At 37.5% G+C, this 12,197-nt stretch overlaps 1 protein-coding gene across 1 annotated transcript in view; it reads left to right on the plus strand.

The window, feature by feature from the left end:
• The window catches only part of kcnh5b (potassium voltage-gated channel, subfamily H (eag-related), member 5b), a gene marked incomplete at its 5' end in the record, with an annotated part of 45,938 nt that overhangs the window by 26,082 nt on the left and 7,659 nt on the right, over positions 1–12,197 (plus strand). The window contains 3 exons of the mRNA XM_081351967.1: positions 1,478–1,677; positions 1,768–2,020; positions 7,601–7,797. Coding sequence (XP_081208093.1) covers positions 1,478–1,677; positions 1,768–2,020; positions 7,601–7,797 — 650 coding nt within the window. The remainder of the gene's footprint in view (positions 1–1,477; positions 1,678–1,767; positions 2,021–7,600; positions 7,798–12,197) is intronic.

Consider the following 12,197-nt stretch of genomic DNA (forward strand, 5'->3'; position numbering starts at 1 on the left):
AAGTTCACCTTTAATGTGTGTGTTAAAAAACCACCTCACTCACAGATCATTTCTATTTCTCAAACCATATTGATTCAGGTATGGCCAAAAGAGTCAGACTTTCTTTCTTTTTCTTTCTTTCTTTCTTTCTTTCTTTCTTTCTTTCTTTCTTTCTTTCTTTCTTTCTTTCTTTCTTTCTTTCTTTCTTTCTTTCTTTCTTTCTTTCACAATGACTCTCTGATTAGTTTTGTGTATTTGTGAGGTTGTTTGTGAGGTTTCTTTGACTATAATTACTTTCTTTCAGTACAGGTGAGTCAGATGGCTGATATCCAAAACTGAAAACTAATTCAGAACAGTATAAAAAGAAGAAATCCCCTTCCTAACTCACTCTCTTCAGCCTTCTGACCCCCTCTTGTTTTCCCTGTTTCTCTCGATCGGTTTTCTCCTCCTCTAACTTGGTCATTTCATTTGGCTTTTCATCATCCATTTTATCTTATCACATTCCATCCATTTCACTTTCTTTTCTGTTCCTGCTCTTCTCTTATTGGTTGTGAGTGGAAGTATTTGAAAAAGCTATTTCAGGAAGGTTGCCATAGAGATGAGGATTGAAGATACTGTGGTAACACATGAGAAAGGCAATAAAAACAGGAGCAGAGGTTTACATTGTGCCATTTGCATTGTAAAACTGCATATTATAAAATGTTTGAAATAGAGCTGCAGGATTCTGGATAAAGTGAGAATCATGATTATTTTGTTTCAAATAGAATTCTCCCACGATTCTGAACAAACTAAACAAAAAAACATAGTTTACTAGAGGTCAAGAGACAATGTTAATTGCTGCAGTCTATTTAAAATGTTTAATTAACCTGAATGAATTATTTTTTTTAAATCGGTTTGAATGAATGATTTAATGACTTACTCATAAATACTTCACTTGTTTCTTTAATGGACGAATCAGCATTTCTGAACGAATCTTTTAAACGAATGATTCAATGACAAATAATTTTTTTTAACAGTCACCAAATCATTGTCATTTAAGAATGAGATTTGTGGGTGTTTGCATCAAGATCATGATTTTTTTTGTAACGATTAATCATGCAGTTCTAGTTTGAAACAATTACTGTGTATTTCAATTAATGCAAAATATATTCTGTCACACATATCGAAATCTATTGTCACATTTGAACAATTTATTTATCTAAATTTAATTTTTGCTTCATTCAATTCATTCATTCATTCAGAATCTACCCCAAAATTTTATATCTGTCAAATGATAATTCTGTCATCATTTACTCACCCTCATGTTGTGCCAAACCTGTATGCATTTCTTTCTTCTGTGGAAGACAAAAGAAAATATTAAATAAACTATATTTGTACATTTAACAATTTATTTAAATGTTTAAAATGAATTGATTAAAGGATTTATTTATTTATTTATTCTCATTTCAAATCTGTCTGACCAATATCTATTTTATTCTTCTCTCCTCATGTCCTATAGCTCTCCTTTACGCCACCATCTTCGGTAATGTGACAACCATTTTCCAGCAGATGTATGCAAACACCAACCGTTACCACGAAATGCTGAATAACGTGCGGGATTTCCTCAAGCTCTACCAGGTGCCCAAAGGCCTCAGTGAGAGAGTGATGGACTACATCGTCTCCACGTGGTCCATGTCCAAAGGCATCGACACAGAGAAGGTGAGACTGAAACAGATGGGATGGTTGCATGATTGAAGTTTTTGATATTATTCCTGGAAAATTCTACATTGGAAATTCATCTGTGCACAGGTGCTCTCCATCTGCCCTAAGGACATGCGGGCTGATATCTGCGTGCACCTGAACAGGAACGTGTTCAACGAGCACCCTGCCTTCCGATTGGCCAGTGACGGATGTTTGCGCTCATTGGCTGTTGAGTTCCAAATGATACACTCCGCCCCCGGTGACCTCATCTTCCATGCGGGTGAAAGCGTGGACCTGCTCTGCTTTGTGGTGTCAGGATCACTGGAGGTCATCCAGGATGACGAGGTCATCGCTATACTGGGTTCGTTTGGTAACTGTTTTTAAAAGCACTGATTTATGCCAGGTTCACACTGTACGATTTTGGCTACGATTTGCCCGCCTGAGACCAATTTTTGTGAATCCTAAAAGATTCCTCTAATTCCTAGGCAAAAATCGGAAGTCTTTGATCGCTAGTTTGACATGTTCACCGACTGCTGATTAATGACTAATGTGATCAAATTTTCAAAGACAAAAGATTTGACGCACAGTCCAGACTTCTACGCCAACTGTCAAATCAAAAACAATCGGAGTGCGGAACATGATGATGCAATTAGTAAGACAACAACAAACCACCACTTGCTCCAAACACACATCTTTGTTTTTTTCCCAGTTTCCTTTTTTAAGAAAAGCTATGATCAAAATTGATGCTAGAGTGTTTTTGTTTGCTAGCTAGAATTTCTGTCCAGCTCACAGTCAACGAATGCGTCATGGATTGATGTTAAACCCCAGATGAGTCTTCTTGCGTGCATCCGTTTTTTACTCGTCATGACTGCCGTACAGTCTCAGTTAAAGGGTTACTCTCACCAAAATGCAACCTAGGGTCTTTTTGTTAAAGGTGCTCTAAGCGATGTCACACGTTTTTTAGGCCAAAATGTTTTTTTTTGTCACATACAGCAAACATCTCCTCACTATCCGCTAGCTGCCTGTCCCCTGAACACACTGTAAAAAAACGCGGCCTCTGACACCACAGGCTCCACAAACGGCAAGAAAAACAAACTGGGCTCACCCGCACCACGAAACATAACAAACTGTTCCAGCCTGATTCAAGAATGATTTGGGGTGGGGTTTGGGGGGTTAGTGCGTGGATGAGGAGGAGGGAGGGTCTAGCTAGCCTCCGTTTTGTTTGACAATACTTCGAACGTCAACAAGAAGTGACGTCACCCAGCATCACTTAGAGCACCTTGAATCTACCCGAGGCAAACTCTCATTTAAAAGCATAATTAGAATGGAAACGGCACTTTTAAGTTTGACCGTATTTTCGTTTTCGGTCAAATTGCCTTTTGAATGTGAGCGCTTGGGGCACTACTATGATAGCATCAAAAATCGCTATTTTTAAAACACTAAGAAGGCTCGACACAACATGAAACTTTGCTCGAAGTAACTACACATGAACTCGAGCATTGAGTACATTGTTTGTGTGCACAGTTTACTAAAAAGAAAGATTTTGAACAACTCACTGTAGCTGTGTTCGCCAGCATTTTGACAGTCAAAAATAGCCGATCTCCGAATGTGAATGAACTGACTCTGAATTTTAGTATTGTTTCTTATATGAGGATCCTTTTTCAAATACAAGGTCAATATTGATTTTCACTAACGACAAAACAAATTATCTGTGAATTTATATGGAACTAAGCTTTATGAGCTTTCCATCTTTACTTTCCTCCCTGTTACATTGCATTCGGAGATCGGCTATTTTTGTCTGTCAAAATGCTGGTGGACACAGCTACAGTGAGCTGTTCAAAATCTTTCTTTTTAGTTAACTCTGTGTACACAAACAATGCTCTCAATGCTCAATGAGTTCATGTGTAGAGCCCATGGTGATATTTCGAGCAAAGTTTCATGTTGTGTCAAGCCTTCTTGGTGTTTTAAAAGTAGTGATTTTGATGCTATCATAGTCGTGCGTCTAGCACTCCCATTGAAAAGGCAATTTGACCGAAAACGAAAATACGGTCAAACTTAAAAGTGGCGTTTCCATTCTAATTATGCTTTTAAACGAAAGTTTGCCTTTCGTTTGGTAGATTAACAAAAAGACCCTAGGTTGCATTTTGGCGACAGTTACGCTTTAATAGCAACTGAGATCTTACAGTGTAACATGGCTTACAGCGGGATTCATGTTCGTACAGTCTGACAAGCAACAGTCTGAAAGGACTATTATAAATCGTACAGTGTGCTTAATACATGCTCTGTTTTTTTTTACCATCTATTAGCATCTCTCAATATCTGTTCATTCTTGCTGCTGTCAGTGTTTGACTTCTAGATTAGAAATACATTTTGGTTGTCATGGTGATGAAAAACTTTTTTTAAAATGATTTCTTTTTGATATCATTAATTTGATTTTGATTGGATCTCCAGCAATCAGACTGACTTCCATTATTAACACCATCTCACTTTTAAACTTTCAATCAGCTGCTTCACTGAAATCGCATTAGAATATCACTCTCCCTTGAGTCGCCATCGGAATGGAACCATAGAGCGGCATTAATCATTAAGCTCTAATGGCCGCTGAGTTGAGGCCTTGTCTCTCCTCCAGCTCGGCAGGAAGCCTGGACCCACAGTGTCTCTGTGTGCCCAGGAGGGTGGTGGGTGTCTGGGCAGAGGAAGATGGGCTCCTGGGGAGTCGAGTTAGTGAGGTGTAGAGCTGTGCGGCTCTACAGGAGACGAATGAGAAGAAATTATGACATTAGTCACATTTATCCATATGGCTCATATTTACCCAAAACTATTTTCTCTGGACTGTCTTCAACAGAACCCTTGTTAATGTGCTTAAGGAAAAACATACCCAAGTGTCACTTGTTTACTTAAAGGGATTGTTCTCCCAAAATGGATATTCTGGCATCATTTACTCACCATCATGCAGTTCAAAACCTGTATGATTTTCTTTCTTATGTGGAACACAAAAGAAGATATTGCTAATAGTTTCTCGGTCTACATTATTCTGTACACATTTGAAAACAGCATTTTCGTTTCAAAACGCTCTCCTTCCACTAACGTTTTCAAGTGTTTTCCAACAGTCACTCTTCCATACTGAAGCATCGGATAATGTTTAAATCACCTTACTGCATACGCGTAATACTAAAAGATCACTGAGATGATGCTGAGAGACCAGACATAATAAGGATCTCATGCTATTCTTCTGGGATGATCATTTTATTAGCAAAATATCCCACAACTTACTGTACTAGTGCATCCAGTTTGCACTCAAAATACGAATGGTCTAAAATGCAATTTCTCTCATGCTTTGCCACAGGACAGCAATTTTCTGAAATCTTTGCAGCAATGTAGTATGAGGACTGCACAAATTAAAAACAGTTTCTTACAACACTATGAAAATAATAGCGGGCACAACAATGCTGGTGTAACCATAGATACCTTTGGGTACAACATACGTCACATGACTAAACACATGACTAAACATCATCTTTTTCAAATACCTATGTTTGTACAGTCTACACTACATCATAAAAACAGGGTTTTCAAATGTATCCACTCTCCTCACTCTGTAAATGTCTCTGTTTTAGCAGGACGCCGTCTCAGTTTGGACGGAATTTGTATATTCCAACCTTTACACACACTATAAAAGTATTATAAAATATTACAGTATGATCCTGAAGGTATGGGTTTAACTGTCCCCACGTGGCAACAGAGTGCCATGGTAACACATGACTCCTTGGAGACAATGTTTGCTGGCTTCTGTCTGAGATAAACCGTAAATCCCTACAGCCTCTTCAGGGATAGACTGTCTTCAAACTCTCAGTAGAGTCCTTGACAAAGTCTCTGCAGACCAGATCTGCTGCACACAGTATGTTCGAATTAAAATAAATACCCTGACCGTGTGAAACAACTTATTTTTTGTACCATAATAATGTTTACATGAATCAATTTGGAATTTGTATTAAGTTATATATACGGTATATATTGTACTAACTAAATGCAACATATCAGCTCTTGTGCTTGCAGTCTACAACATGTTATTAAGGTTGACGCTAGAGTGGATTGCTTTGTTAAAGATGACAGCAGAACAATGGTTTTCAGGAAAAGAGGATTTTTCAGTTTTGCTTTGAATGGTTAATTAGAGCGCATGTGTGCATGCATTCCTAGCAGCTGCTAATTGTGGTTTAATTGGTCTGGCATGTGCAGCCAATTAAATATGTTTTGCTACTAGAAATAAGTCTTTAATTGGCAGGACAAACACCTGTGGCAGATGATCTCTGTAAGAAGATAATGCTGAGCTCAGCATCAAAAATATTAGCCTGAAAACAAGAAACTTCTCTTTGAACCAGCCAAAAATGGTTTTGATTTTCCCAGATTTCTTGTGGTAACTGCACGTTCAGCACTGCTGCGTCCTATGGAATCAGTGCAGGGTTTTGCACTTGAAGGTTGAAGGTCTATTTTGGGTCGCTGGCGCCGAGGATCTGTGGAAAGTGATGGGAGAGATCAGTGTGCCATTGATCTTCGGCATCTCAAACGAGTAGAGACAGCTACACTCCTCTCTGATAATACCACGTTCATCTATGCAGCAATTATCCTGCTTTCTTACTGTCTCTTAATGTTTCTTGGCTCTTTCACTCAGTTCTGAAAATAAGAGATAATTAAAAGAATGATACTTGAGCTCTGAGTTATCTTTTGTGCTTTACACTTATTGCATTTCTGAATAGTTTTGAGTTCCTTTTGGCCTTAAAATTTAAGGTTGGCTGGAAATGGTACTCCACCCTATCTATTTTCTTAATGTAGGTCATTGATCTTATTGTGAACAATTCATTCATGCATTCGTTTCTTTTTTAGCTTGTAATTTTGTAACTTCCAGTGAAATGTCAGACTTCTCTCTGGAAAACATGCTGGACTTCTCCAATCATTTAGTCTACTTAAACCCCGTCCCTTTCTTATGATTGACAGCAAGCTCACATTCAAATCTGCCTTCATCCAGTCAACAGCTGATGATTTGAACAAGTCCCCGTCCTACTTTTTTATTTTATTTTTATCGATCCATTTCATTAGGATGTTCGTCACAAAATGGATGAAATAATTTGGCGCTAATTCCGTTCCGTTCCATTCCTTTGACTGGAAAATGAAAATTCATTCATTTACTTGTTGTTCCAAACTCATTTGATTTGATTTTATGGAACACAATTTTTTTTGAAGAATGTCCAAGCTGCTATGTTTAATATAATAAAAGTTGATAGTAATTTTTACTATGAAGGATTAAAAAAAACCACCAAAAACTTCATATGACTTTTTGTTCTAATTCACTGTTCTAATTCTTCTGAAGTCATATGATAGCTTTGTATAAGGAACGGACCAGAGCAAAGGGCAACGTTTCCAGTAAATATCCAAAAACTGTTAAAATATCATCTTTTGCAGAAGAAAGAAAGTCATGCTGGTTTGTAATGACATGAGGGTGTTTAAATGATAGCAGATTTTTGATAGAGAATTAATTTTTGAGAAAATTATTAATTTAATTTTCTGTCAGTTCACACAAAGCTATTATTTGGCTTTATTCAGCTCCACACAAGACATACATTCATATGAGTTCAGAATGAAAGGAAAGTGAGTAATCCAAAGTTCTGCTTTTTATGTTAATTACCCTTTTAAGTAGAGTAAGCTAAACTCTTTCCAGTACAGTAATTCTCCTGCTCAGGTTGGTGCCTGTCTCTAGATCTACAGTATTAAGAGAACATTAATTGAAATGTCAGATTTGATCATTCTGCTGCTCAACCTTGCTGTGAGATGATACATTTGATACAAGACACCAATTAAATCTCCCACTAACTCTCTGCTCTGTTAAATATCTTAATAATCTTCCCTTTGAGTGTTCTCTGATCCTTTTGTCCTTTTGCTCTCTCAGGTAAAGGGGACGTGTTCGGTGATGTGTTTTGGAAGGAGACGACTTTGGCCCACTCATGCGCTAACGTTCGAGCGCTAACATACTGTGATCTTCACATCATAAAGAGGGAAGCCCTGTTGAAGGTGTTAGACTTTTACACAGCGTTTGCCAACTCCTTCTCCCGGAACCTCATTCTCACCTGCAACCTGCGCAAAAGGGTGAGAGACATTAGCAAGTACACATCTCGTATGTTATGTCTCATTGTTTTTGATAGGATTGTCAGTGTTTCCATAGACCAGCATTTCAGACTCCTTTGCTTGAATGATTCGACCTATTTTTTACTTTGTGCTGAAATATCGTGCTTTCTTGCTTCCCTCGATATTTTCTCTTCTTTCTAAACAGTTACTAAGCCACACACACACCTAAAAACAACATAGTGTTTTTAGGCTAATGGTCAGATATGAATAAATCAAAACACAGCAAAAGCTCCTCTCATACATCCCCTTTATCACTTTCTCTCTCTCCCCCTAATGTTATTCCTTTTTTCCACCCTGATTGTTCCCAGCATGCTTTTACCTGTCAAACAGTCTTACATTTATGCTGAAGCAAAAGACAAATTCACAGCAGCACTGGTTTAAAAAGTTTTAATATATTTTTCGCAAAAAAAAAATTATTCTTAAGACTTTTCTCTGTATAAATAGTAAATAGAGGACAGAAAATTAAGGGAATAGGAAAAATAGTGGAATAGGATCAGGATCATTGGTGCAAGCTTGAGATCATGATCACCACGACTTAACAGCTGGGCCAAAAAGTTTTGAATTGTTGATGAAAAAAAAAAAGATGAATTATCTTCATTTAACAGCAATTAATCCGTATAGTATTTATGATATAGAAATAAAACGGCAGCATCGTGATTTCAGATGTATTTTGTGGTCAAATGAAAGACCAGTCTTGTTTAGTGTCTTTAAGGGAGCCTGAGGGTTTCAACAGAATTAAAGATTTAGATTTCAAGCATGTATCTGCCATTAGAGAGAGAGAGAGAGAGAGAGAGAGAGAGAGAGAGAGAGAGAGAAGGATGCCATCACACTGGAGAAAGTAAGAGTGAAAAGCTGGTGTTTTTGATTGTGTGTGTAGAGCAGAGGTGTGAGATGATTATTTTAAGAAGGTTTGTGGAATATTCTCACATGTACTGTGTGTGTGTGTGTGTGTGTGTGTGTGTGTGTGTGTGTGTGTGTGTGTGTGTGTGTGTGTGGACCTGGTAATTTTTTGGACATTTCTTTGGTAATATACAGTTTGTACGGTATAAAAATAATTATGTCTATGGAATGTTGTGTGTGTTTGTGTTTTCTGGTTAATCAGTTAGTCTATAAGACAGCTTGTGGGCCTTCAGGCTGACACACAACACACAGACACACTTCTTCCAGAAGGCTTTTGCATTAATGATGTGACCCAGAATAAGACTCTGTCTGGCAATAACTTCCAAATTCTGAGATTGGTTGTTTGCCTAAACTACTACAGTACTACTGTCAAACCACATAAAATGTTCACAAGTTCCATGGCTATCTTAGCATTATATGCAAACAAATAACATCATTGTAGGAGGTTAATGTTATCTTTCCAATAACATGTCTAATAATGATGACATTGAGTATCATACTTGTATTAGTTAACCAGACCACCTTGCACTTCCCCGTGAAATATAATTTTACAAATTACAATAATATTCTAATTATTATTATTATTATAATTTATATATACATATATACACGCATATACTACTACTACCACTAATAATAATAATACAGTTTTAACAAGTCAATTATTTTAAATAAATATTTTATGACTGTGTATACATAGCCTCAGAGATCATGTGGTTTTCTGGAGGTGATGCTTTATTTACTCTGTTATAATAATAACATTCAAATACTCACTTTATTGTTTTTTATTACTTGTATTGGTATGATAATAATAATAATAATGAACAATAATAGAACAATTATTATTATGCTATTGTTGTTATTGTTAATAATAATTATTATAAATATATAGCAATAATAATAACAATGATAATAATAAGTGCATTTTTATACAAGTTAATAATTTTAAATAATTTTATTGTAATAAAATTGCCAAACGCACTCCTGAGTCCTGACTGTGTCTACATAGTCTCAGAGTTCAAGTGTTTTAATGGAGGTGTGTGGTGTGTTATTTCCTCCGAGAGTCACATGTTTTCTTAGGCAAAGAGATACAGACAGGTTTAGAATTGTTTTCTTTAAGCAGTAAATTGAACAGAAGACTGAATCTCATATCTCATCAGTCTGTGTCACTGAATTAGAACAGTTTTCAGTGCGTGTGTAAACTGCATGACTGCATTATTAGACGTGTGTGTATGACTGCAGGTGACAGGCAGGATTACCTGAACAGCCCTAATGTGTCACCTAATCACCCATCGAGACTGACACACTCTCCCTCAGTGTGTGTGTGCGCGTGTGAGAAAGAGGAGGGAGGTTTAGGTACGGTACAGTGATGGCTCTAGGGTTTGAAAGAAAGAGAGATATTTATAGAGACAGACTTTTTTATTTATTTTTCATTTTCCCTGAAATGGAAGAAATTCTTAAAATATATATAATATTAATTTACATTTAAAATATTTATATTCATTTATCTTTGATGTATAATATAATGTGATATAATATAATTTATACCATGGTCTGGGTGAATACTCGATTCTGATTGGCTGCAGGGTGTCCATTAAAAAGAGATAATGTACACCTAGGAAAGGCGTCCCGTCAATTTGCCTGATGACAGTTCTAAATGATTGCGCTGGCTCAAACTCACTGATCAACTGCTGCGGTCGGGTCGCTGTGGCCACGTTGCTTGGCAACGCCTGTATACGGGAGATATTAAATAGTGCGCTCGACTTAATAAATAAAAACCCTCACGATTTTTACTCTAAAACACATTAAAGTATTATTAATTGATTAAATATTTCTTTCTTTCGTAAGTGACCATGGTATAAGCGGGTTAATGCCCTTCGAGGTGTCCATTGTCAGGTATTAATGGACTTCGCCGTCGTCCATTAATACCTGATAATGGACACCTCGTCGGGCATTAACCGTTACATATATTAGCATTTGCACTACCTGATTGCAGTTCCTTTAGTGAAACACAAACAACACTAGCAACTGGTGCCATTCATTCTTAGTGAAGACACACGCTCCACAGTGATACCATCCTTACCTCCCTCTCTCTCTCTCTCTCTCTCTCTCTCTTTCTCTCTCTCTCTCTCTCTCTCTCGTTAGTTTTCTCTCTCAGTCCTGTCTTCATCTCCATTTGGTCTGTTTAGTGGTCTAATTAGTGATGTTTTTAAGTTTATTCTCTGTAGTGACAGGGCTCAGGAGAGTACTGATACACAAATACACCTTCAGGCACACTAGATGATAAATATATGGAAAATGAAAAGAAGTAAGTTACTGAAAATAAAAAAATCAGATAAAGATGGAATGCTTCCATCCGCTCGCCTCAGGCAGATAGTCCCCCCCAAAAAATCAGACCCATTTAATCATGGATACACACAGCGACATCTTGGCAAGAAGGTGAGACTCCCCTGCCGATTTCCTCTCTGGAGTAATGGCTTCTCTCTTGAGTGCTTCCAGAACATTCTAGAGAGTGAGAGATTGATGGAGGAGAGGAGCAGCCCTGCATTTTATTTAATAATATATTTTTTTGCTTGCTGGCAATAATGCGTGCAAGGAAAGCTTGTGTTTGTGATATTTCTTCTGCTTTAATTTCAGAGAATTTTTTTTCTCCACCTGTGTGGGGATTCTTACATTTAAGATGGGGTTACATTGTCTATTAGTATATAATGAGGAGGAGTTGTGTGTGTGTGTGTGTGTGTGTGTGTGTGTGTGTGTGTGTGTGTGTGTGTGTGTGTGTGTGTGTGTGTGTGTGTGTGTGTGTGTGTGTGTGTGTGTGTGTGTGTGTGTGTGTGTGTGTGTGTGTGTGTGTGTGTGTGTGTGTGTGTGTGTGTGTGTGTGTGTGTGTGTGTGTGTGTGTGAGAGAGAGAGAGCGTGTGAGAAAGCACACCTGGTTTCCTTCTAACTGTAATGTGACAGTAAGAGGGTCTGAAGCATTTGTCAGTGATTCTCCGCAGTAAACGTTCTGGACACATTTTGAGCCAATTACCTCTCGTCAGAGAGAAGACGCTTCCCCACTGCTGGATGGCAGTTTGTGTGTGTTTGTGTGTGTGTGTGTGTGTGTGTGTGTGTGTGTGTGTGTGTGTCCCAAGATCTGTTATGTAATTGTGTTGCTAACAGGCTTCTGTGTCATTTTAAGTCACTCAAGCCTCAATGGTTTACTTTACGCACACACGCACGCACACAAAATAAACATTTAAACTGGAAAAGGACTGACAAGTGACATGTTCAGAATGATCAAAGATTTTAGAGTCAGTGTTTCTTTGTTTTTCCTATCAGTATTTCTTTCTGCATTTATTTAATGTATTTTAAAATGTAATTTATTCCTGTGATGGCAAAGCTGAATTTTCAGCATAATTACTCCAGTCTTCAGTGTCACATGATCCTTCAGAAATCTTTCTAATATGGTGATTTGGTGCACA

Source organism: Scardinius erythrophthalmus, assembly GCF_964197995.2.
Source record: "Scardinius erythrophthalmus genome assembly, chromosome: 21".
In the NCBI taxonomy this organism is placed as follows: domain Eukaryota; kingdom Metazoa; phylum Chordata; class Actinopteri; order Cypriniformes; family Leuciscidae; genus Scardinius; species Scardinius erythrophthalmus.